The 27,817-nt window shown below is 40.1% G+C and overlaps 1 protein-coding gene across 4 annotated transcripts in view; it reads right to left on the bottom strand.

Annotated features, from left to right (window-relative positions):
* Sfmbt1 (Scm like with four mbt domains 1) overlaps positions 1-27,817 on the bottom strand; it is a 108,396-nt gene that overhangs the window by 9,977 nt on the left and 70,602 nt on the right. For all 4 annotated transcript variants that reach the window (XM_052189992.1, XM_052189990.1, XM_052189991.1 and 1 more), the window contains exons 5-15: positions 27,114-27,202; positions 24,854-25,100; positions 24,243-24,331; positions 23,144-23,245; positions 21,881-22,031; positions 18,331-18,413; positions 11,664-11,790; positions 10,091-10,204; positions 7,990-8,032; positions 5,794-5,855; positions 4,925-5,064 (exon numbers count right to left, since the gene is read on the bottom strand). In XM_052189992.1, the coding sequence (XP_052045952.1) occupies positions 4,925-5,064; positions 5,794-5,855; positions 7,990-8,032; positions 10,091-10,204; positions 11,664-11,790; positions 18,331-18,413; positions 21,881-22,031; positions 23,144-23,245; positions 24,243-24,331; positions 24,854-25,100; positions 27,114-27,202 (1,247 nt within the window). The remainder of the gene's footprint in view (positions 1-4,924; positions 5,065-5,793; positions 5,856-7,989; positions 8,033-10,090; positions 10,205-11,663; positions 11,791-18,330; positions 18,414-21,880; positions 22,032-23,143; positions 23,246-24,242; positions 24,332-24,853; positions 25,101-27,113; positions 27,203-27,817) is intronic.

Raw genomic sequence — 27,817 nt, 5'->3', positions numbered from 1 at the left:
GAACCTAGTGGCAGAGACAGAAGCAGCACCAGAGACGCTGTTTGCTGGATTGCTTCATGGATTGAATGACCTCCTTGCTTACCCCTAGAACCTCCTGCCCAGGGGGGAGCACTAGGGGACAGTGTGCTAGGCCCTCCCACATCAATCATTAACCAGTAAAATGCCCCAGAGATTTGCTGAATGTCTCATGGAGGCATCTTCTCAACTGAAGCTCTTCTTCCCAGATTGTTCTAGCTTACATCATGTTAACAAAAAACCAACCAGGACAAGGACACTATACAGACATCAGCCTCCTTATGGTTAGGGGAGTCCAGTCCAGAAACTCTAACTTCTTTAGATTCTGCCTTGCCATTCTGAAGACTGACAGGTTCAATCCCTCATATACATTACTTACACTGCAACAGACTGGCTAAAGGTGCTAAAGTCTCAAAGACTCACAGCTTGATCATGGACTCTAGTTAATGCCATAGACCTCTTAAGTTGTAAACTAATCTCACAGTGAACTCAAGCACCTACGCACTTTCTTTTTTAACACAGGGTCTTGCCTTAAACTCAAGATTCTTCTGCCTCTGCCTCCTGAGTGTTGGAATTATGTGCATGTGCTCCTGTCACTCCCTCAGCCATCCCATACACTGAGCTGATCTAGGCTTGCCTGGAGCCTGAACTTAAAGAGTTCCGACCTACAAATTCAGGGTAGGCATCCCAGTCCGATTATTCCCATTCACTGTCAACGACCTCATCTACTGCTGGACACTGGGCCATAGGAAGCTGAATCCTAATGCAGCTTAAGAGACCTCCACTCTACCTCACTTATGTGGTGTGTGACAGTGTTCCCTGGCACAACCTCTCCCAACTTCAGTCCCCTGCTGCTGCTACCCAGGAACCCTCTAGCCAGCCCATATGGTGTAAAGACATAAGTGATCTATTGGAACTCCATGGCACGGACCTCCCAAACTCTGCAGCTGCTCGTGCCAGATCGATTTTCCAGGTTCAACCAGGCCTACACATCCTGTGCTCTGTGTCAGCTTAATGAGTTCACCTGACCCTGCGTCTGCCTGCAGCCTCCCCAATTCATAGAACAAATGAAGCCATATTTACTGAAACACAAAAAACAAAAGCAAAACCCCACAACTAATGACTACAATCACACACCTTTCAATAATAACTTTATATATCAATGACCTTACTCTCAAAAGACACAGGCTGGCTGAATGGATTAAGAAACACAAATCTACCTTTTGCCTACAAGGAGCTCAGCTTTAAAGACAGGCCTACTTTAAAAGGATGTAAGAAAGCATTCCAAGTAAAAGGGAACTGGAAGCAAACTGACAGTTACCTTAATATCTGACAAAATAGACTTAAAGCTAAAGCTAATCAGAAGAGACAGACACTTCACTCTGATTAAGAGTCAGAGAACATTCAATGGAGAAGATATATCAACTCTAGAAATGTATGTGCCAAACTCTAGGATCCTCAATGTCATAAAAAGCCTATTATTAGAATTAAAGACACAGATGATCATCAACCCAGTATCAGACGGTGATAGTTATTCCCCACTATTTCCATTAGACAAGACATCTGGACAAAATATAAACAGAGAAAGATTAGAACTAAATGACCTCATGCATCAAATGCAACCTAACAGATACATGCAGAGTATTCCACCAAAACACTAAATAAAACACCTTCTACTCAGCATCCCACAGGGTGAGACATAAAACAAATTCAGAATAAATACAATTGTGTATCATATCTGCAATAAAATTTAAAATGACAACAAGGCAATCTACATGAGCTCACATAGGCTAAACTACTCATTATTGAATGATGAGTGACTCCAACAACTAAATAACAGTGAAAACACAATGCAATTAAATGTCTAAGGCACAGAAGAAGCAGCCCAATAGAGCTAAGTTAAAGCTCTGAGTGCTTAAATTAAAAAAAAAAAAAATCACAAAAAGCACAAATAAATTGATCATGCAACTCAGGGATTTGGGGAAACAAGAACAAATCAAGTCAGTAGATGGCAAGAAATAATAAAAATCAAAACAGAAATTAATGAAATTCAAATAAACACACACAATCAATGAATGTAAGAGTTTGACAGAACTTTAGGTAAGATAATCAAGACTCACAGAACTTTAGAATTTTAGGTACGTACCACAGTACCCAGCTTTTCAGTTTCCTCTACACAGTCTCATGTGGTCTCTAGCAAACACCTTTTTAAGCTAGAAGTAAACCTATTTAAAGATTTGCTTGAATGAATGTTCCATGAGGAATGGAAATAACTATGTGCCAATTAGCCATGTAGGACAGTAGTCCCCAGCCTTATCTGTGGTTTTGTGTTCTGAGTTTCAGCCACATTATTTTCCACAGAGGTCTAAAACCTAGAAATAATTCACAAATTTCAATTGTACACCACTTTGAGTAGCCCAATGAAATCCTGTTCCTTCCTGCTAAGGCACATGAATTACTACCTCTGCCTACTCTGCCCATGCTGTACAGACTCTGCACATTATAGCCTCGTAGCAGCTGTGCCAGTTATCAGATCAGCTCTTAAAATGTCTCGGTGCTCATGACTCAAGCAACCTTCAAAGTAGTCTAATGCCATATCAATTGTCATCTGATCTCACATTATAACAAGTAGAAGGTACATCTCATGAAATATGAAAGACGACTTTCAAACAATTTTCTATTTTATTATTTGTTATTATTGTTAATCATTTACCACATCTAACTTATCAAATAAATTTTAACATAAGTGTGATGGTTTGGACATAGTTTGAATATGTTCCCCAGAGTGTATGTGTCAGAATCTTGGTCCCGAGTATGATGGATGTAGAAGGATAAGACCAGGTGAGAAGTTGTGATGTATAGTTTTAATTGTCATTTTGACACAATGTATTATCACCTGGGGAGGGTGTGTCAATGAGAAATTGTCTAGATTTGGTTTCCTCATGGGCATGTGGGGGACCATGTAAGGCAGTCTGTGGTCTGGTTGAGCAAGGCTTACTCCAGAGACCCAGTAGAACATTCTACAAGGAACGGAACCAGTGAGCCATGTTCCCAGACTCCTGACTCCTCAACTTGATAATCCTGTGGCCTTCAGTCACATAGGGCCACACCCCAGACCCCTAGTGTTCTGGATGGACTCCACCCCTACAGACACCTGGCTGCAGCCAGGTTTTCCCCACCCCATAGTTACCTGGCAACAGCCAGGTAACCCAGCCCACTTTAAAAGGAGGCTTCTTGCCCGTCTCACTCTCTCCTGTTTTTCTCCTGTCCTTGCTCTTGTCCCTCTGTTCCCCCTTCCTCCCCATTCTTTCCCCTCTTTCCACGTGGTCATGGCCAGCTCTCATCTCTATCTTTTCTTTCTCTCTTTACTTCCCTATCTGTTTTCTTTTCCTATTTCTCTATAATAAAGCTTTGAAACTACAGACTGTATCTTCTTATCAAAACCCGCTGTGTAGGAGCATAGATCAGGCCTCAGCGTTACCAGCCCCAGGAAAGGATCCAGCCTCTTCTCAGCCAGGCTTCCTCAACAGGTACCCAGGAGGCCCATGCAAGAATGGCACCACCTTCTGAGCAAGGACCCCCCCCCCCCCCCCAGTAGCTAGGCAGCCTCTCTCTATAGGTACTCGGGCGCCCACTGTCCCTACCCTGGTACAGTGCACGGCCCCACCCACCAATTTTTTTCCACAGGCATGCCTGTGGGAAATTATCTTAATTATGCTGACTGGCCCAGCCTAAAAGTGAGTAGCGTCGCTCCTTGGCTCCTTGGGTTTAGGGTCTGAGGTGTGCAAAGAAGGAGAAGGCAAACCAAGCGAAGCATGCACGTACTCAATTCACTCATCTGCTCTTGACTGTGGGGAAAATGAGAGGAGCTGTTTCCAGTTTCTGCTGTCTTGACTTCCGTGCAATGATGGATTGTAATCTGCAATTATGAGCCAAATAAACCTTTTCTCCTTTAAGCTGTTTTTGTCCCCATTTTTTTATTACAACATCAACTGTTGGAGATTGGTTCTAATGCTTTAATTCAATTGGGAATCTGTGTATCTAAACGCTAAAGGTCCTTGTCCCCAATTGTTTTTTGAGAGATCAATAGATGGCCAAGGGCTAGGCAAAGGGAGACAGGGCAGGACCCTTAAGAGTTGGACTAGGATGTAGGCAGAGGAGACACAGGCTCACCAGGCTGCAGTGGGAGATGGAAGAGGAGAGCTCCAGGAGAGCCAACCAGCCATGTAAAAATTTGGGGAAGTGGCCCGTGGCCACTTCCCCGATTGGGCTTAGGGGAGTAAGGGAAGGCTTAGGGAGTGCCCAGCAATTGTGTGTGTGTGTGTGTGTGTGTGTGTGTGTGTGTGTGTGTTTCATTCACAGATCCAAAGATAGTTCCTGGGCAGGTGCACTTGTGCCATACGCCAGGAGCCAAAGTGGTGTAGCTAAAACTTGAATGGAACTAGAGGTCCTTAGACAAATTAGAACCATGCCCTCAAGGGGACAGTAGGGCCAGCTGCTCTCACATTTCCAATTTGGAAGCATTATTCTTCCTTACACATAGAGTTTTCACGGAGATTTGACACAGACAAGATCTTTAACAGAAGCCAAACTGGTAAGGACCGCTTAGTCTTGAACTTTTTAGCCCTCAAAACTATGTACTAAACAAATCTTTTCTTCCTAACTAACCTCCTTCAGGTATCTTGTTATAAGAACAAAAAAATATCAACACAATACACACAAGAAAAAGACAGAATCTACAAGACTTCACATTTCTAGGCACTATCTGAAGTCTTAGAATCGCAGCTGCCATGGCTAACTGTACATAAGAGAAGTGAAGTTACATTTGATCAAACCTCAATGGTGCAGTTGGCATAGGAGCCTAGAACACTCCTTTTAACTCTCAAGTTCTTCCCCAGGCCAGTCTTACCTCTCTAAGCACCAGGACACAGTTCCCAGGCCCTACACATTGTGGCAGCTCAGCAATTCTTCCTTTATTAAGATACGGCCCTGAGAAGCAACGGTGGTTGAAGTATATCTTTGGACAACAGTATTTCCCATTGATCATCACTAGAAATGAAAAAATAAAGTACCCAGTCATTCTCTACTCCATGTTTCCAAAGATAAGATGGGTTGGCAAGTGGCATATATGCTATTATATGAGTTTTAAAATTACATTTTTTTGTGTATGTGTAGGTGGACTTATGCATGCTATGCAAGCTTTGGCTACCTACTTTTAGCCATGTAAATATATATTTTGAAGCTTAACATAAAATGCTCTTACTCTACGCTAGCTTACAAAGCTTATCACTATTCAGAACTACATATATTAATTCCTGGGTAATGGGACACAAATTTACAGCCCCACACTTCTACTAATAAAGTAGAGGACCTACTCCATAAACTCACCAGACTTGATGACCAATTATTTCTTTTCTAATTCTTCAAAATCAACTGTTGAATAATCTATTCTATAGTACTCCTAGGGATAAATGTTGAAAATTAATCAGACTTACAGTCTGACTTCTAAGCCCCACCTTAATTGACATTTCAAATGTAAAGGAGTTTGTTTATTTTATTTTGAGATAAGAGTCTCACTATAGCTCTAGTTGGCCTAGAGTTTTATATACAATCCAGGCTGGCTTTGAACTTGAGGTTATCCTCCTGCCCTTATCTTCCAAATGGTGGGATTACAGTCATGTGCCACCACACTTGACTCAGGTGTATTCTTTATTCTTTGACATAACCCATTAAAAGGTAAGCAAGGATCTCTTCTCCACAATGTCACAAATACTATACCTGAATGGGTGGAGTTCAGCTGATTCTTTAGACCCTCATGAACACTTCTTGAAGACAGTATCCTGGGTTAGGAAGACAAAGGAAATCAGTGGCATCACCAGCAAAGCCTACAAGTTCAGTTCCCTTCAAAAAAGCCAATGTGGCAACTTATAAACCTAAAACAGAATGCTCTTACACTATAATATATATTATTTAAGTAGAAACTGATTTTAATACCATGCATAGGACAAACAATCCAAGAATCTCTAGACATATGATACTGTATGTTCAAAAAATTACAAAACTGTATTATAAAATCTAAAAGTTTCTTGTAGGATTTTGGTTGATGTTGTTTGAAACAGTGTCTCGGTAAAAATCTCTGGCTGATCCAGCACTCACTATGTAGCCCAAGATGGCCTGAAACTCATGGAAATCATTCTACCTCAGCTTCCTATTTGCTGGTATTACAAGCATAGATCACCATGCCTGACTTTCAGTGAGATGCTTAAATAAACGATTCATTTTTTCAAATCATACAACAAAAACATTTCTTGTATATATGCAAGCATGCTGATAGACACATGGGTATAGAGGCCAGAGGTCAACTGAGGGACCACAGGTTTTGGAGACACAGTCTCTTACTAGAATCAGACCTGACCAATTCAACTAGACTGACAGGCCAGCAAGTCCCAGGGTCCGCTTGTCACTCTCTCCCTGCCACTGACCTTCCAAGCACGCTATCATGCTTAGCTTTTTATGTGGGTTCTGGGGACCAAACGCAAGTCTTCATGCTTGGTCAGCAAGAACTTTGCCAATTCTTATATAGTCTTCTGTATGTATATGTATATATACATATACATACATATATATATGTATGTATATACATATATATGTGTGTGTGTATATATATATATATATATATATATATATATAAATTATAAAACATTAGAGATGCATTCTACATGGAGAAATCCTTGAAATACTTTAGAACATTTTGGAATGCTTCATTACTGAAACTCTGGTTTGAACTTAGCAGCTATGATGTTGTTGCCATCTCACTTATGCAGCACGTATAAAACTGTCTGGTCTTTCACTTTACTTCTATTACCAGTTTTACAACTTATATAGCTACAAAGTAGCTATACATTATTTTCTAGGTTATTGTAACAGTGGCTACTGGAACTGTATCCCTGGAACTGTATTAATTAAAAATTAATTTATTAAAATTTTAAAACTCATTTATTTATATAACCATCAATGTAACTGTACATGAAGGTCAGGCTTTTAGGAGACATTAAGACTTACTTAGAACTTAGATACTAAGAGTAGGATCATCTAAAAGCCTTATAAGAAGAGGAAGGACAGAGATAGGAGGAAATCAGGGAAAGTTCTTCACTGTCAAGTCCCAGCTAGAAGGTGTCTATTGGAAGGCCAGGAAGCAAGGCCTTACAAGGAATCAAGTCGACTGTCATTCTCATCTGACAATCCCTAGCTGAGAGTATGAGAAAATTAGCTTCTGGGGCTCACACCTCCCAGTCTCTGTTGATTTTGTTCTGGCAGCTTATTAGACTTTATAGAATATAAAATATAAAATAAACATAGAAACTTCTGTAATTTTAAGATGTAAAATACTACACCAACTGACTGCTTCTCAAAGGCTCTAAGAGTGCTACAAAGAGTCTCCTGATAGGTTTAAAGGAGGAATGTAGCTTTTCTTTTCCAGTTGCTATTTTGTACATCAAGATACTGTGATGAATCATTCCCTGACTTAACAATTCATGTTTTTCTTTCCCAAATATTTCCTTTCTTTTATTCAATTGCCTTCAGTATCTAAAAGCTAAAAAAAAATCTCATTTTTGGAAACATCTTGATATATTTGCCCTTTTGTATATAATAGTAACTCTTTTATTTGATATAGGGCTTTACTACATAACCCAGGCTAGTCTGAACTCAGTATACAAGTCACGCCTACCTTAATGATCCTCTGGCTTAGCCTTTAAAGTAGCTAAGATTATAATTGTACACCATCATGCCTAACTTTATAATGAAGTTTTAGGAAAGGCATATACTGAAAGAAGTATTTAAGCTACCAAATTTGAGTTTATGCTTACATCTGAAAAAACAACACAAAGGAGATATATTCGCTTAAATAGTTATTTTTCCCCTAGGTAATCTAAGTTTACACTTGAACTTTTAGAAATCTATTATATTACTTACTGTTTTTCTGGTTGAACCACTGCAATCTTCCTCAGTTTATGCCCTATATGAAGAGAAAGCAAATGACAAAAAAATTTAAAGATGAAGACAAAGGCTTATGCTTGTAATCAGCACTTTTGATACCTGGTTGAATGTAAATAACTACAAGTACTTCTAAATTAATCTTTAAATGTCAACATTCTAACTGAAGAACATTCTTCTGGGTTCAGGTCTTTCTAGAAAAAACCAGAATATTTTCAAAGATCACTAGGCTAATCAATGACTAAAAATACTTTCCAGCGAAAACAGAGATTGGAAAGGAAGGCTGAGCTGACCCGCACCCCAGGATCACTTAATGGAGCAGAAGGTCTCAACATGGTGTTTAGGAAATACAATACCCATGTGTATGAAGCTGGACTCTTTTTTTTTTAATTTTATTCATTTATTTATTATATGTAAGTACACTGTAGGTGTCATCAGGCACCTACAGAAGAGGATAACAGGTCTCATTACAGATGGTTGTGAGCCACCATGTGGTTGCTGGGATTTGAACTCAGGACCTTTGGAAGAGCAGTCAGTGCTCTTAGCCGATGAGCCATCTCTCCAGCCCGAAGCTGGACTCTTAACTTACAGCACATATGAAACTGAAAGGAAATTACTAAAATAAAAGAGATAAAACTTCAAAATTCTTACATATGAGAAAAAGTTTACAGCACTAAATTGGTAGATATTGATAGATACCTTTAAATATGACACAAAGAGGTGACAAAGGAGTCAGAATGACATTGGAATACATTAAACTTAAAAAACCTGGTATAAAAAACCTGGTATAAAAAGGGCCAACAAAATGGTTCAGCAGATAAGGTGCTTGCCTCTAAGACTGATAACCTGAATTTGATTCACAATAGCCACTTGGTGGATAAAGAGAATCAACTCCCACAAGTTGTTATCTGACTTCCATGACCATGCAATGTATCTGTATATATATCACAAACACAAATATATATAAAAATGTAAAAAAAACATAATTAAGAGAGAATAAAGCGGCTAGAGAGATGTTTCAGCAAGTAAGAGTACTTGTTCTTATACAGAGAACTTGGGAAGCAGAGGTGGACTAATCGGAATTCAAGGACCCCCTGGTCTACATACCTTGACTCCAGCTTTAAAAAAATAGTAAAATACAAATAAAAGATAATAGGCTAACTAATTCCAATAGAAGCCAAATGCCAGTTTCTGAGTTGCCTTATAAAAAGATCCAATTAGCAAAGAACTTCAGCCAACGGCCAGCAAAGAATTAAGTTCCTCAGTTCAATAGCCCATGGAGATGACCTCCTGCTACTACAGTCTGAGTGCACTCTCAAATTAATTCTGAAGCTTACTTACTACATTAGGGAGTGAAGTATTCGGTAGGTGATTAGATTATGAAGGCGGACTTTCATGACACTGCAGAGAGTACGCAGTCTGTTTTAGCATGTGAACACCCAGCAAGAACATCTCTGGACTGGAGAGACGGCTCAGACTCTGAGTACTTATGGGTCTCACAGAAGACCCTGGTTCAGTTCCCAGCCCTAACATGGTAGTTCACAACCATCAAAAACTCCAATTGCAGAGAATCTGATGCCTTCTTTTGACCTTTGGGAGCCTCAGGCACCCACATGATGCAAACACACACAGCCAGACAAACCACTCATATACATGATAAAATGTTTTAAACCTAAAAAAGAAAAAAGAAGGCCTTGTCTAGGAAACAAAAAACAGATCCTCATATCTGCTAACACTTTATTACTTGAACTTCTTATCTCCAGTGATAATAGATACTATTTTATAGAATCTTGTTATCAAAACCAGAATGGACTTGTCAGCAATCATTTGAGTAATTCTGGGGAGATACTCCCCAAGTCAAGCCCTAAGATGATTCCTGCCCTGGTGGAATCCTGTGAAAAGATCAAGATCACCTAAGTTTATCCCAGACTTCTAAGTTAATAAATAACTGCCTACATATACAAAAAAACATAATTATCATTTTGATTTTCTCTGCAATGTCTATATCCACCCTAATTAGAAGCACCTATGCAAGACATCATTTAACAACCAATCTTCTAATCCAGAAATAGACAGATACCTCGTGCCCGGCGAGGAGTACTAAGAGGATGGCCATTGGTTTCACACCAGCCCAAAGGAAATATATTCATTGACTCCGCACTTACAATAAATTCGGGTACAGGCTTCTTAGAACCTGTTAGAACAAGAAAACACATTTTGAGGTTTTTTTTTTTTTTTTCTTCCGAGACAGGGTTTCTCTGTATAGCCCTGACTGTCCTGGAACTCACTCTGTAGACCAGGCTGGCCTTGAACTTAGAAATCCGCCTGCCTCTGCCTCCCAGAGTGCTGGGATTAAAGGCGTGTGCCACCATCGCCTGGCTCATTTTGAGGTATTAAAGAGCTTCTTTTATAAGCATTTTTTGTGAGTGTATATGTGTGTGTGTGTGTGGCTTGCTTAGCTTTAAGGACTGTGTCTCACAAGCTAGCTCTGAAATAGTGATTCCTATACCTTAGCCTCCTAGTGTTGGAATTATAGGCAAGCACAACCATGCATTACATTTTAAACCATACTGTAATAATACAGGCAGATGTCTCTTAAGTAGTAATCTTTTTCATGGAAGTCACATATTTTGTGTTATATAAATATTATGAAAAAATAAGTTGTCTTCTATGTATAACTTAAAATAACCAAGAAGGAAGTACATACAAGTGACCTTGGGAAAGAAAGAGCAAAGACACAAAGCTGGAGCTCTGACTGGCGCCATTCAAGGACGATATTCAAGGAAATGAGCTTCAGTCATTTCCTTCAATAACAAAAGCAAGAAGGCAAATGGTAAAGTTTACTGGAGTAAACCTGAATATCAAACAAGGAATTCAAATCAGGAAAAGATTTGCCAAGTTGCATGGCAGATGTTGCATAGATGTCTGCAGTTAAGTGCTGTCCTTGATATCTCCATATCTGATATAAGTTCTACAAATCACAGACAGAAGGCATCTTTTAGATTCCATTTGACAGCAGGATAAAGAAAGCAGGCCACAAACAATAGCGGCAGCATTTGTTTACAATAGCTTACAAGCTATCGAAGCTTACATAGCTACAGCCATAAACCTGTTCAATCACTAAATATTACTTTAAGACAGACAAATCACTGGGCGGTGGTGGTGCATATCTTTAATCCCAGCACTTGGGAGGCAGAGGTTGGCAGATTTCTGAGTTTGAGGCCAGCCTGGTCTACGTAGTGAGTTCCAGGACAGCCAGGGCTACACAGAGAAACCCTGTCTCGAGAAACTAAAACTAAAACAAGTAAACAAACAAAAAAAAGACCAGACCGACAAATCAAGTTTGCCTTGGGACAAACAAAATGTTACCTTCTAATAAGTGAGGCAAAATGTTACACTAATGTATTTGGTAACATCAAAATATATGTTATATTGATTTGTCCTTATGAAAATAAAGAATTTTAGAGTAAAGAGTTTTCAGTTGCTTTCATTTCTTACAATTTAAAAGCCAAGGACAAAAGGTAAAACTTTAGCTTAAAACCTTGAAATTAAAGTTTGATCACTATTTAACAAGTCCACCTAGCAAGCTTCAGGGGTGAGCAGGAGAAACAGAGGAATGGCTACAGGACACTCATCAGGTGCTGGCACTTTACCTTCTAGCTGGAGCCACAGGTATGAGCCTCTCACTGCAGCAACGGTGGCAATGCACACTTCTTCAGGGAAAAGAGGGTTCACTGCTTCCACTTTCATGTTCTCCTTAAACTGGTGCTCAGAAATTGACTAGAAGAAAATCAATGAATCAAATGCATTAAGTAGATTAATATTTAGCATTAACTCAAGCGCTCAACTGGTATGTTTTGCAAGCAGTATTTAATCCTTCTATCTGCATTAAAGCAACAAGTATATTTTATTCTGCTCTGTTTTTAAAGAAGCATATGTCCCTAACCAAATGTCTCTCAACCACATTTGGCTCCCCTTTTCTCTGAGAGGGCACCACTATATTCTTTAATATGAATCATAAAAGGTTGTCAGGATAAAAAATACTACAAATAGAAGGAAACAAATTTTAAGATTTAGCTGTTTTCCTTCCTGATAACTCATTAAAATTGCTGTTGATTTTTGAAGTATAAACCTAGGGCTGTATAAATTGGATCAATGGGTAAAGGTTCTTGTTTGATACCCAGAACCTAGACGGTGGAAGGTAAAAACCAACTTCCACAAGTTTATCTCTATAGGTGTGCCATGACATGTGCACATGTACACACAAAATAAATAATTTAAAAATAAAACCATAACCTAGTAGGATGCTGTGGCAGTTTGAATATGCTTGCACCAGGGAGTGGTGCTATTTGGAAGTGTGTCCTTGTTGGAGCAGGTGTGGCCTTGTTGGAGGAAGTGTGTCACTGTGGGCATGGGCTTTAAGACTCTCATCCTAGTCACCTAGAAGCCAGTCTTCTCCTAGCAGCACTCAGGTGAAGATGTAGAACTCTCAGCTTCTCTTGCACCATGCCTGTCTGGATGCTGCTGTACTCAGGCCTTGATGATAAAAGACTTAAGTTCTGAATTTTTAAACATCCCCCATTAAACACTGTCCTTAAAAGAGATGCCTCAGTCACGGTATCTGTTCACAACAGGAAAACCTTCATGCAAATAACAAAAGAGGAATTTCAGCCTAGCAAAGGATGATAAACACAAGTTGGCAGTGAAGAAAGCCAAGAATTGTTAGAAGCAGGACTAACACAAAAGGAGGCACAGGAGAAGTGGCTCAAATAAGGACTGACTGATTTGCATGTTTCTTCTGTTTTGTTTCAGATAGGTCTCATGTAGCCCAGGCTGCCCTCTCTCACTCTTCCTACATGCAAACATGTGACCTCTATTTGTGATCTCCTTACTTCTACCTTCCAAGTGCTGGGATTGCAGCAATGTAACACCACATCTGGTTTATACAGTTTTGAGGACCTTACTCAAAGATCCATGCATGTTAACAAAGTATACTAAAATGATAGTAAGCTACATTCTGCATTCTCTGTTTGTTTTTCTGTCTCAATTAAAAACAAAACTTTTTTTTTGAGATGGGGAGTCTTACATTTAGAAATGGCTGGCCTCACATCTATATCAATCCTCTTGCCTCAGCCCCCTAGAGCACTGGGATTGCACATGTGTACCTTCATGCTTAGAAAACCTCTTTCATTTCTTCTTTCTTTTTTATTTTTGACAGGAAGAATTTGTTAGAGACATTTTTAAAAGCATTTACATTATGGTATTATGTGCTATTATATACCTCAGGGCAATTGTGTCTTTCCCTTCCCTACAGAAAGTGAGATTTATTCTCTGGAAAAGATAAAATACAAGATCTTTGGCCAGGAGGACACAAACAACTTTTAAGGTGTGTATATGTAGTGAAGGCCAGCCATAGCCACACTATATCAGATGGGAGAGAAAAAAAGATCTTTTACAGTAATAAGATAATCTATTCTGGAGGAAGAACCAACATTGACAAGCCTCATTCAAACATGCTCAAAGTTTCTAATAAGTTTTTTGTCTTAGTCCCCCATTTTTAGATAGAAGCAGCAACCAAGAATGATCACATTTTTAAGAATATAAAAGCTACAGACAAAACCAGCAACTGGGGGAGTAGAGAACATGCGCGGAGCCTTCCAGCCAGCAGTGGTTTTAACACCACCTGGGAGACAAGAAATCTACCTCAAACTTAAAGAATAGTATACCATTAAAATAAAGAGCAATTAAAGCTGCGCATGGCGGCACAGGCCATTAATCACAGCTCTCAGGATGTGGAGGCAGGCAGATCTGAGTTCAAAGCCTGTAGGTCTACATAGTGAGTTCCAGGCCAGCCAGAAATTGAGAGACCCTGATCTAGTCAGTGAGAGTCCGTCTCAAAAAACAAAACAAAGAACTATTCAAAGAAATAGTTCTCATAAAATGGATGGAACTAGAAAATATCATGTTGAGTGTGGTAACTCAACTCACTAAAAAGAAGATATTAGCCCCTGCCTGAAAAGTACAGCATACACAAGATAAAGCCTACAGAACTCAAAAAGGTCAACAAGCTGAAGGGGCCAAGTGATGATGCCTCAGTCCCACTTGGGAAGGAGAAGAAAGCAATCACAAGGTGGGAGGGAGAGATCTGGGAGGGAAAGTATATGGGGGGAGTTAGGAGGGGAGAGGGGAATCAGGTATTGGGTGAGGGAAAAGGACTGAAGCTCTGAGAGCCAACAGAAAGAATGGAAACAGGCAACTTCAGAAGGTAGGTGCATCCCTCCAGAATGCACCAGAGACTTGGGAGGGGAGAGACTCTCAGGACTCAGGGAGGGACCGTAGATGAAATGCCTGACAGTAGGGAACTTATAGAGCCCACCCACCTCCAACAGAAAGACAGGGCATCAAGTGAGGGAGGGGGTTGCCATTCCATAGTCAAAACTCTGACCCATATTTTTCCTGTCTGAAAGAACTGCAGGGATGGAAATGGAGAGGAGTATGAGGAAAAGAAGGTCCAGCAACAGGCCCAAAGTGGGGTCAAGCTCAAGGGGAGGTCCCAAGGCCTGACACTGAGGCTATGGAGTGCTCACAAAATGGATCTATCATGACCATACTCTGGAAGGCCCAACAAGCCTGAGAGAATCAGATGTGGATATTTGCACCCAACCAATTGAGAGAGGCTGCTGAACCCTGTGGTTATATTAGGGAAAGGCTGGAAAAAGCTGAAGAAGAGATCAATCCCATAAGAGGTCTCAATTTACCTGGACCCCCGAGATCTCTCAAACACTGGACCACTAACCAGGCAGCATACACCAGCAGATATGAGGTCTCTAACACATATCCAGCAGAGGATTGCCTGGTCTGGGTTTACTCAGAGAGGATGCTCCTAACCCTCAAGAGTCTGGAGGTCCTAGGGAGTTGAGAGATCTGGTGGGGAGTGGGGACATCCTCGTGGAGGCGGGGGTTGGGAGGTTGGGAAGGTGGGGGGTAGGGAAGAGGTATGGGATGTGGAACAGTCGAGGGAGGATAGGGGTTGGGGGGAGGGGTGGTGGTGATAGAATAAAATCTGGAGTGTGAAAAAGTAAATAAAAAAATTTAAAACAGAACAAAAAAACCATAAGAAAATGTAGTGTGATAAATTAAAAAAAGTTTGGTTTGGAGAGATGACTTAGAGGTTAAGAGTGTTTGCTTCTCTGGAGAAGGCCCAGGTTTGGTGCCAGAGCCCATGTGGTGGCTCTCTACCCTCTCTAGCTCAGCTTTCCGGGGTCAGCCTCTGAGGGCACTGCATGCAGTAAACACAGAGAAAATATTCAGACATAAAATAAAAACAAAGACTTTATTTATTTAGGTATTTTTTGAGACAGGTTTTCTCTGTGTAGCGGTGGCTGTCCTGGAACTCAATCTATAGACCAGGCGGACCTCTAACTAAAAAAGATGCACCTGTAACTTTCTACAAGGAAAGGCAGGTTCATATACAAAAGTCAGGAGTAAACACTGTTGTTTGACTTCCAAAACACTAGAAGCTAGAAAAGTGGGTAATATTGTTAAAATACTGAAGTAACATCCAACCTAACTTTCATAATAAGCTAAACTATGAAAATGTCCATAGAATGAAAATTACTACATAGTATTTATTAAAATTTACATGACCCTTGTATCCATGTTTTAAGAAGCTACTAAACAATAACAGGCTCCATCAAAACAACCACACAAGAGGCCTGAGAGGTATCTAAGCAGGTAATAGTGTTTTCTATGAAAAGTAGGAGGATCTGAGTTCAAATCCTCCGTACTTATGTAAAATGCCAGGTAGATCCCTGTAATGCCAAAATTACATTTTTTGGTGCATGGTGTAGAGAGGCAAGTGGGGCCACAGGCTCTCTGGCCATGGAGTCAGTCTCTTAGAAATAGAAAGCTTCAAGTTTAATGATAGACCCTACCTTTTAGAAATGTGGAGAGATACAAGGAGACACCCAACATCACCCTCTAGCCTTTGCACATCTCTCTCTCTCTCTCTCTCTCTCTCTCTCTCTCTCTCTCTCAAACACTCACACACACACACACACACACACACACACCACGTGACAGTGACCAAACAACTCAGTAAGCCTCAAAAGCAGCCTCCTGGGAGAAAAAAAGTATTTGGAACAATGATATTCTGATTAGACTGCCTTTGTGATATTAGTAACAAGACAGTATGAAAAGAGCTAGCAATAAACACAAAGAATATTAACCAAAGAGGATCAAAACAGCAATTATTAACACAATTATAAACAGCAACTATAAAGACAAATGTTTAAAAAAGCAATCATAAAACCCTGCAGCAGTCACCTGTTAATGTTCTCATGCACATAAAACCTCCACCAAAACTTCATCACAACTAAACAGTGAGGGTTAAAGGTGGGAGGGAAGGGAACATAAAACAGTTAACTGTTCATTTACTATGTCATCAACATAAGTGTCTAAAATTAACATCTCAAAAGACTACATTATATTATTTTGAAAATAATTCTTGTATAAATACTAGAATTACAACAAAAGAAAAAATCTAATGTGGTCACTGTATAAACTGAGGACATGACCGCTCCAAGGTATGGTTGAGGGCAACATTTTTATTGTAGCTTTAGAGTAGAGCCAGAGGCATCTGGAAGAGTCCAGAGCAGGAAGAGAGCAGCAGACTGAACATGGCCAACAGGCTGCATCTGACCATGGGAGGTAGAGAGGGGGAGGGGGAGGGAGGAAGGAGTGGAAGAGGGGGAGGGGGAGGAACAGGAGAGAGGGAGAAGGGGAAGGGGGAGAGGGGAAGGAGAAGGGATGGGGAGGGGGGAGAAGGGAAGGGGAAGAAGGGGAAGGACAGTGGGGAGGGGGGGAAGGACAGGGGGAGGGAAAGGGAGAAGGAAAGAGGGAGAGGGGGAGGGAAAGGGGGGAGGGGAGGGGAGGGGGAGAGGGAAAGAGACAAGGGAGTCCAGGCAAAGGAGAGGCCAGAGAAAAGGCTCCAAGAGAGTGAATGAACAAAGCCCAATTCACAGGATTATAAAGACATGGGAAGCTGAAGGAAGGGAATGGGTGGGTGGGGTGAAATTTGATTTTTATTGTTAATAGGTTCTCCTGCCTACTGTTTTGTTTTGTATTGTTTAATTAATTGAGTAATTTGACAGAACCTTATTATTATAGACCTGGATGGCCCGTGTCTTCAGACTTTGAGAGACCTGCCTGCGGTGGGCTGGGGTTAAAGGCAAACAGCACGTGTGCAGCCAGAGGGTTATTTCTGAGACAAGATTTTGTTAAGGTAAGCCTGTCTGGCCCATGGCAATCCTCCTGCCTCCGTCTCCCACGTGCTGGAATCACAGGCACACGCTACCTCACCCAGCAGCTATTCGGCCAGCTTTGTTTCCCTTGGTTTTTTGGAACAAGGTCTTGTCATACTGCCCAAGATGATGTGGGACTTGCTATGCGCCGTGGTGGCCCTGTACTCACAATCCTCCTCTCTGGCCTTGGCCTCAAGAGCATGGTTCTCAGTCTTCCTAACGCTGTGATCCTTAATAGTTTCTCTTGTTGTGGTGACACCAGCCATAAAATTACGTTTGTTAATACTTCATAACTGTAATTTTACTTGTTATGAATCATAATATAACTACCTGATATGTGGCCTCCTGTAAAGGGGTCATCCCACCCACAAAAGGGTTGTGACCCATGGGTTGAGAACTACTGGTATTCTAAGTGTGCACCACCATATCTAGCTGAAGAGTGACACCTTAACTATTTGGCCTTTGTAAACATCCTCATGTATTGTTGGGATAGAAGTATTTTTAAATAAATGTAACCATTCTCCTCTAATATTAACAGTTTTGATATTATTGAGCCACTAAATTAGGAAATAAAATTTCAAATTTAGCCGGGCAGTGATGGTGCATGCCTTTAATCCCAGCACTTGAGAGGCAGAGGCAGGCGGATTTCTGAGTTCGAGGCCAGCCTGGTGTACAGAGTGAGTCCAGGACAGCCAGGACTACACAGAGAAACCCTGTCTTGAAAAACAAAAAATAAAAAACAAAAACAAAAAACAAACAAAAAACCAAAAAACCAAAAAAATTCAAATTCAAATTACCTTACCTAATAAGAAAAAATAAAATATATAAACTTGTAAAACTAATATATTTAGCAAACTACCTCATGCAGTAAATGTGTTTTTCTTTGGGACTGTTTTATGATCAACAAGGTGGTTATCTGACTTGAGTGAGCTGACTGACTATGGAGTAAGAGTCATAAGAAACAGGACAGCACCACAAAATCCCAGCCTGAAGTAGTTCTACAAGGGGTCTGTCTCACCTTCGGGAAGCACCTCTGGGGAGCAGCTTCAGCACCACACTGTTTGAGGTAGTCAGCCCAGTCAAAGTCCTGGCTCCGGAAGCCTACAGAGACAGAAGAGCAGTGACTCACACCCAATGTGCCTGCTGACTCTAGCACTCTGCCCAGTTGTCAACTCCAAATTCCTAATGCCACTTTGATCAATGTGGAGGGGCACTCTATACATTTTTCATGCTAGGAAACTGAACCCAGGACTGTTTACAACTAATTTTATGAAACAGAATAACTCTAGGCAAATAATAATTATATAATAAAATTGAAGAAATAAGTGTTTAAATTTCCAAAATTCAAACTAGGTATTTTTTGAGTATTATTGGATGGCTAGTTACTGGTAATTTGCCAAGAATTAAAAAAAAATATACAGACTTTATTTTTTATATAGAAATTCATCATTATTGATTTTATTAGTACTTTTAATTAATGAGGATTTTTTCTTGATAAGGCTATTTGCTTTCCTTAGCATGTCTTAACTAATACCAATGTATAATAAGTTTTTTTTTTTTTTTTTTTGAAAACAGGATCTCATGTAACTCAAGCTATTTGGGAACTCAAATAGCCAACGACGACCTTGAACTTTTGACCCTCCTGCATCATCCACCTTCCATGGTCCTGGATTACAGGCATATACCATCGCATCCTGATGTAATACTCTTAACACTGATTTCAGATTCATGTACTACATGTGTCTAATATTCTTACGATGAAGAAGATAGTGAACACAGGGATGCAGCTGGATCTGAGAAATAATTTCTAATGTCTTTACTAAAGTAGGATAATTATGGCTAAAAAAAGTGAATTGAACACCTAAAATTACTAATCCTCATCTACTAAATGACTAATAAAGAGGATTCTGACTGTTCACAATACAAAGAAATAACATTTTATCTGACAGATATGTCTATTACTACAATCTGATCATCATACTTTGAATGGTAACCTGTACTCCATAAATGCATATAATGTGTCAATTAAGAAAACATTTTAAAACTCTAAATGCTCTTGTATAATCTAAATGTTCTTATATAATCTGAATTATAAATTCAACTCAGACAAAAAGAAACAACTCTACTTCAGCAATCTATCAAGGTTCTTGGCAGAAAACTAGTGTCTGACTCAGCCCATCTGTGGGGGAGGAGCTGCGTGGTTGAGGTCCACTTTGTCTAAACTGTTCTGTCTCAGAGCCTAATCACAGGCTACTTAAAACTGTGTCTTCCTACAGGCGACAGTCTCTAAGCGCCCCCCCCCCCTCCTGCTCAAACAAAAAGGGCCTCAGCTCTTCCTCTGATTCAGTCTCACTTCCTGACAAAACATCATTCTCTGGCATGTTTCTTTCTTAAATATTTCTATTTTTAAATATGTATAAGTGTATACATATATGTGTGGTGTATTCACACATGCGTACTTCTAGCTGTAGCATCCAGAAGGAGGCACCAGATACCCTAGAACGAGAGTTGTAAGCAGCTCTGAATCCTGAGATGGAAGCAGCAAATTCACTCAGCCACTGGGCCTCCTCTCAAAGCCCCCATGTCGTTTTCCTTTACATTTATATTTACTCACTACTTCCCCTCTGTTCACAAGGCCAACTGGCTGTCTACAGTAGGCCCAAAATTTCTGTACCTTTAATACTCATTTCTTACCTTTTCATACAACGATAGCAAGCAGTATGAAGCACTTGCTCTACCCTGCTTTCCTACAACGCAACAGGTTCCTAGTAAGTGTTCAGTGCCACACCTTCCCACCAGGCATTCCCTGTTCTGCTCCCTGAAGGCAGAGAGCCTGGGAAGTTGTGTGCATGTTTCCTCCCATAGGCCTCTCGAAAGGCTAGCTACCTTCTCAGTGATAATTCAATACATATCCACAGCAAACACTGCATCAATGTTATTGCGTGAATGAAGCCTGGGTGGAGGGCAGTTTTGAGTTTATGATCCTTGCTAATATAAGAGCACTTCCAATACAGTAATTCGGCAGTTACCCTCCAAGTCAAGCTTGCTTACCAAATATCTAAGTCAAAACAATCTGGTTTTCTTATAAAAGAAAAACAAATAAATATCTAACATTTTCTACAAGTTTAAAATACTAAAAGTTTCAGCCAAATTTAGTGAAATCATACTTCAGTGCTTTAATCAGAAGGTCAGGTATCATATTTTTCAAAGTTACAAGAACAAATAAAACGAGCTGTTACTCATTTTAGATCTAGGTCATAAATTCCCCAACTAGTCACCTCCACTACCAGGCAATCATCTACCTTCTAGCTCTGGACTTAAGAAGCCAGATCTAAATGCTCAGTATTTATCAAGCCTACTGTGCTAATTAGTTTTTGTCAACACAAACACAGACATATCTGGAAAGAGAGAATCTTAATAGAGGGATTGCATCCATCAGGCTGTCACGTGGCAAATCTGTAAGGCATTTTCTTGATTCCTGACTGATACAGAAAGGTCCAGCACTGCCACCTCTGAAGAGGTGGTCCTGGGCTGTACAAGAAAGCAGTCTGAGCAAGCCCTAAGAAGCAAACCATTAAGCACAATTCCTTTAGAGTCCCTACTTCAGTTCCTGCCTCGAGTTCCAGCATGAACTTCTTTCAGTGATGGGCTTTAAGTATAAGATGAAATAAACCCATTCCTCTCCAAAATTGTTCTTGGTCCACAGCTTATCATAGCAACAGAGAACCAAACTGGGCACAGTCACCCCTCTGTGACCTGCCAACAGTTTCCAACAGAGCAGACAAGGGAACCAGAACAGAATCCAGGCTTGACCATGTCCTTCTATCTGACTATACAGATACATGTCAAACAATGAGAAAAAAAAATACATACTAACACCTTCTTTTGTTTTTGTTTGTCTGTTTTTATTAGATATATTCTTTATTTAATTTCAAATTTCAAACCCTTTCCTGGTTTCCCCCTGAAAGCCCCCTAGCCCATTCTCCTTCCCCTGCTCACCAACCCACCCATTCCTGCTTCCCTGTCCTGACATTCCCCTATACTGGGGCAGAGCCTTCACAGGACCAAGGGCCTCTCTTTCATTTGATGTCCAACAAGGCCACCCTCTGTTGCATATGCAGCTGGAGTCATGGGCTAATAAAGCCACTTTATTAGCTTATGACTTCAAATATTACATAATGAGCTAGACATAGTATCACATGCCTTTAATCACAGCACTCAAGAGACAGAGACAGGTGGAGTTCTCTGAGTTCAAGGCTAGCCTGGTATACATAGCAAGTTCCAGGCCAGCCAGAGCTACAAAATAAGACCCTTTCTAAATAAATAAATTAGAATCCAGATCTCATTTATCTTATTTTGGACCTCCATTATACTCAAGACATAAGGTATAAAAAATCTTGGCAATACCATCCAAGACATATTTCAAGGGCTAAGGCTGGTGGATTAGGAATTTAAGTGCATTATGTGTCATATAGTGAGAAGACACACTGCTACACAGTGGGACCCTACATAATTAATACTGATGATAATAATTTTGAGAAACAACATAGAAGAACTCAACTCCATACCTGGAGGAGGGTTGATGTGTAAACCATTCTTCAGACTCCACTGCACAGGAAAGATACCAGGACTGTTAGCATGGCACACAAATGATCGCCGTGTATGGTCTTCTGGTCGAAGGTCATCCATTTCCACTAGAAAGTACTTATCATCAAAAACCTGTATAATTAACAGATAAATTTGACAAATGGCTTGTGTGTTCATTCATATATATATATATATATACACACACACACACACGTGTATATATATATACATATACACATGCATATATAGGTGTATATATATGTTATATATATACATATATACACACTGACACACGTGTATATATACATATATATGTACAAACATTTCATTTCATTATGTACGTGTGTGTGTCTATATGCTGTATGTGCTGAGAAGGTCCTAAAGCTGTAATTATGAGTGGTTATAAGCTACAATGTTTAGCTGCTGGGAACTAAACTAGTCCTCAACCAGTAAAAGCAGTAACTACTCTCAACCACTGAGCCATTTTTCCAGTTTCCAGAGATCTTAAGACAGGTTAAAAAACCCCTCATTGCTCTGATAATAATCTTCCACTAGTCAAAGAAAACGTAAATCTCATCTAGTCAGACAAGCATCCTAGTAACGATTCCCACAGTTATGACCCACGGGGGCTCTACTTTCACTAAGTGGACGTCTCCAGGTCCTGAACCAAATGCTATCCATTTCACAGTAACTCAGTAACTGTACCTTCAAAGTGTGGTCAGCTGCTGAGGTTACTCTTAAAAGAGTCTTAGTTTTGTCAGCTGCTGGAGCGATTAAAGTCTGATTCTGGACTGCAGAGCTGAGCTATCCTACTGATGACAATCCTGCAATTCCCACTGGTCTCTCTGTTTGCCCCTGTTTAGATAAGTGATGGCACTGCCTGGATTCATACTTTATAAACACCAAGATCCAAAGGCCAGTCAAGCCCTTTCTAGTTGTACAAAGTAAGGTTTGCCTCTAAACAACATTCCCTCTACTACTTTGATGCCCTGACTCTGCTCTGTCTTGGCTGTACAGGACTACTAAGCTCTGAAAAAGAAAGGGCATACGCGTGCGCACACGCACACACACACACACACACACACACACATACACACACACAAATGTACAATACAGCACAAATATACAGAAATGAGTTGGGCTTTATAATGAATTGTATAACTTAAAGATAAAACCATCATAATTTCCTCAACTAGTCACCCTGATAGCAATTCTTTCCAGATGAATAATTACTCTCATTTCACCTTTGCAATTGTAGCAGGAGAAATCCCAAAAGGAGACCATGGGTCCACAGCTTCCAACTTCATGTTTACAGAAAATTCATGGGTTCCAATAACTTGCTTATCCTGAAATGCATACAACAAAAAGGGTAAAAATATAGTATCAGTGAATTAATTTATACATAAATATGGTTGAATGTTTGTGATAATTAATCTTCACTGCCAATGAGACTGACTTTAGAATGGCTAGGTGACATGCTTCTGGATATGCCTCTGAGGGAGAGGTACATTCCAAACATGGAGACTGTCACCCTCATGAGCTATGGTCCATGGCTGGGTTTGAAACAGTACAGACTGAGCTGAGCAGCAACACCCGTCTCTCCTCGCTCCCAGCCTACACGCATATTACCAGACACTTCAGGCTCCTGTCTCCATGCTTCCCACCTACAATGGCCTACACCCCTTCAAACAAGGAGCCCAACTAAACGCTTCACGATTCAGGTTGCCTTGTCTCAGGTGTTTCATCACAGCAACAAGAAAGGCAATCCAGTTAATTGAAATAACACAATTGTTACACTTCTTGTGAATCCTGAATATTTTTCCCCTGGGAAAATCTATTCAGGATAACAATGACGACGACGACAACTCATAGAAAGTATTCCTCTCTACATTTGGGATATAATGGAAATCTGGAAGAAAATCAAATTTATGTCTTAACTAGTTACAGCTATGTACTTAAGACTAGAAAAAGAAAGCTGGATGGCAGTAGTGTGCACCTTTAGTCCCAGTATTCAGAAGGCAGAAGCAGGCAAATCTTTTGAGTTAGTGGCCAGTCTGGTCTACAGAGTGAGTTCCAGGATAGCCTGGCTACACAGAGAAAACCGTATATCAAAAAACCAAACCAAAACACTAGAAAGGAAAACATTGTAGAGGATCTGGAGAGAAAACCAGGTAGGTAACTGTTGGAAACGCAGGGTGAGCCTGCATCGTCCCAGCAGCTGACCCCGCCACCCCAGAGCCACAGCCCCACTGTCTCCAGGGATCACTCTCACTCCTCCCCTCCTCAACTGCCGTTCTCCACTGAAGGAGAAAATCTGTACTTGTCATGAGTTTCTGCTTTTACCTTAAATAAGTAAGAGGGTAATGGCTCTTCCTCTTTCACTTTGGCCAAAATCTCTTGCCAGTCAGCTTCATTTCTCAGATGCCTGATGGCTTTAGTGAGACAAAACAGCATGTTTTAAGAGAAGAAAACCTATATACAGTTCAACTTCTGAAAACATTCCCATAAACAGAAGTACTTTCTACTATGCGTTAGCAAATGATTCAGGCCTTTTACACCCACCTTCAAACAAAGGAATTTATACCTTAATCTCAGTACTGGACTCTGTATAGGAGGCCAGAAAATTAAAATTTGTTAAAATATCTATAGTAAGAACAGAAGGATTGTTGTGGCTCATAAAATAACACAATAAAGGCTCAACCTGGATTATACAGTAATAAATTCAAGTGAGTATTGTTCAGAGGAAAAGTCTGAGGCATAATAATCAGTATGTATGCTAAATTATAAATATAATAACAAAATCAAAGAAAAATATGCACTTATATTTTGTATAAATACAAAATACTTTATGTGAATTAAGAAAGGTTTTCATCATAAATAGAATACATTTCAGCCTCATAGATATTAATGAAAAAACAACAATACAAGTTGATAGAAAGTGCCTTTACTCTTACCTAATGGGGGCCGAAGTTCATATCCTTGTTGAGCAGCCCAACCAATGTGATGAAGAAATGGATCTAAGTAATACAGCCAGTGTTCAAAGCCGTCACGACTTTCAAGTCCTTCATAGCGCAGCTTCAACCGCCCTCCAATGTTCTCCACCACACTGACAATCCAAGTGCTTAAAGTGTCCCGGGAATCTTGGCATTCTAGTCTGGATCCTGGAGCAATGAGATCTAAAGGATTCCTTCCATTACGGAGCTGTAGGTTACGATGTAAAAATTGGAGAGGTTAGTTTCTTTTTAAAAGTCAAGTTCTAACCTCTTTCAAACTAGTTTTAACACTGTTTTACTTACTCCCAAACAGTGGCACTAAATTACATGGTCTACAGATAGCTTCCCACAGTATCACTTCTGGATGATATTAATATATTTATCATACAGAAATCTTAACTGTAACGTAATAAAGTTTTAACAAGTATCTCTAAATTATTATTTCACTTTATATATACTTTTTTTTAATTTTTCAAGACAATATTTCTCTATGTAGCCTTGCTTATAATGGAACTCACTCCATAGATCAGGCTGGTCTTGAACTTTTTTCAAAATATATCCTGTCTGCACTTATTAGATCACAGATTTATTTTTATTACAGCACAAGCAAGCTACTACCTTTTAAACTGTTCTTAGAACTATGCATTTAAGTAAACTTTGTGTAAAGTGAAATAATGAGATTTTCCTTATTTCTGATTTTTTTTCACACATTTCACAATGTTCTTGTGAACACAGTAAATACATCTGGTTACAGGGAAGGGAAGGGGACATTTTCCAGCTGGATGAGTGACTCACCAGTTAGGAGTATGCCTTGCAGAGGACCTGAGTTTGGTTCCCAGTACCCAGGGCACATGGCTCCCAACTGCCTATACTCCAGCTCCAGGGGATCTGATGCCCTCCCCTGGCCTCAAAAGGCACTCATGTGCAAACCCATACTCAGACACATACATAACAAAAATAAAATCATAAACTCGGCATGGTGGTGCACATCTTTAACCCTAGAACTCAGGAACAGAGGCAGACAGATTTCTGTGAGTTCCAAGGCCACCATGGTCTATGCAAGATTATTTGAGGCTAGCCAGGGCTACACAGTGACTCACACGCATTCATAACACACACACACACACACACACACAAATTAAAAGAAAAAATTAAATTTTACTATCTAGATAATGTATTTGAAGCTACAATAAATACTAGATTGCCAGCACCCATGTAAGTTGGGTGTGGAGGCAGGCACCTATAATCCCAGCACAGGGAGGACAGAGTTAGGAGGACTCCTGAAAGGTTTGCTGGCCAGTCAATCTAGCCAACGATGAACTCCAGGACAAGTGAGAGACACTGTCTCAAAAAATAAAGTGGAGAGTAGCTGACACCCAATGTCAGTCTCTGACCTCTACATGCACACTCCACACACATAAAAACATGCCGTGCATACCTATGTGCACACACACACACACACACAAATAGAAAAGGGACTGGAGGAAACTTAATTTGTATAGCAGTTTATGTCCCAGAATACAGGAGTGGGGATGAAGTTAAACAACAAGAACATTAGTGAGCTCATTCCAACGCCCCCGGGCCCATAGTTGTGCCTGGCCTGGAACACATTACGTAGAGCCATCTGGCCTTGAACTTAGAAATCTGCCTGCCTCTGCTCCCTGAGTGCTGGGACCAGAGTTGTGTATTACCACTTCCAGCCCACTTAACTACTATTAACACTCTGTAACATTTTTTCCTACTATAAACTGCTCTGTGAAGTTTTCATACCTAGCTGTAGAAAAGAAGAACTGAATCGAGTTAATATATTAATAGTTACAAGTTTCAAGTTGGCAGAATCATGGTCAATGCAGGGCACTAAGATATTTTATCTGCTCATTGCTCACAACCTCATTCATTCATTCATTTAATGTTTACTGGTGCTTGAGATGTGCCAGGCCCTGAGTAAGAATAAAAAAAGTTAATCTGAGTATAAAAAAATTAAAAGTTGGAAATAGAATGTTCACAAATGGGCGTGAAAGTATTTATCAATAGAACCTTAAAAAACAAACTGATTCAAAAGTGTTCCAGACACCAAGTGCAACTTCTGTGACTAAATATTTCACTACTGATGCTTATGACTCTAGTAACAATGTTTCTTTTTCTTCAAAGTAGTAAATTAGCAATCAGTTTTGAATTCCTTGAAAAGTTTTTGTATACTAATTTAAGCAATGATACTCACGCCCTCTAGCAGAGACACAGGAGGACCACATGCTCCTATCAGGGTCTGCTGTAGGAATGCATTCCAATCAGACACTTTATCTCTGATGCCTAAATGAGAGAAGAAATGGTTATTATTCATGTCGTAGAACATAAAACTTGGCATACAGAAACTGGAGGAAACTTAATTTGTATAGCAGTTTATGTCCCAGAATACAGGAGTGGGGATTTACAGGTATGTTAATCATTTAAAAATCAGTGTACTGCTTCTGTGAGAGCTTGAAAAGACAAATAGCTACAAAGCTCCTCTACTCTTCACGGAGCCATGCTCTGGCTAGTTTTGTCACCCTGATATAAGTTGGGGCATCTGGGAAAAAGACACTTCAATTGAGAAAATGTTCCCATCACACTGGTCAGTATAAAAGTCTATGGTACATTGTCTTGATTAATGACTGATATGGAAGGTATCAAACCTGGGCAGGTAGTACTGATATGTATAAAACGACAGGTTGAGCAAACCATGGGGAGAAAGCCAGTAACAATATTCCTCCATGGCCTCTGCTTCAGTTCCTGCCTTGGTTTCTCCCAATGGACTACAGCCAGTGATATCTATACCAAATAAACTCTTTCCTGCTCACATTGCTTTTGGCCATGGTCTTTGTCACAGCAATAGAAACCAAACTAAGATAGATACTCTACAAGAATTGTATGTAAAACAGAGTCTAT

Source organism: Apodemus sylvaticus, chromosome 8 (genome assembly GCF_947179515.1).
Source record: "Apodemus sylvaticus chromosome 8, mApoSyl1.1, whole genome shotgun sequence".
NCBI lineage: Eukaryota > Metazoa > Chordata > Mammalia > Rodentia > Muridae > Apodemus > Apodemus sylvaticus.
The sequence above is the reverse complement of the archived record's forward strand: the minus strand, read 5'-3'. Positions and strand labels throughout refer to the sequence as shown.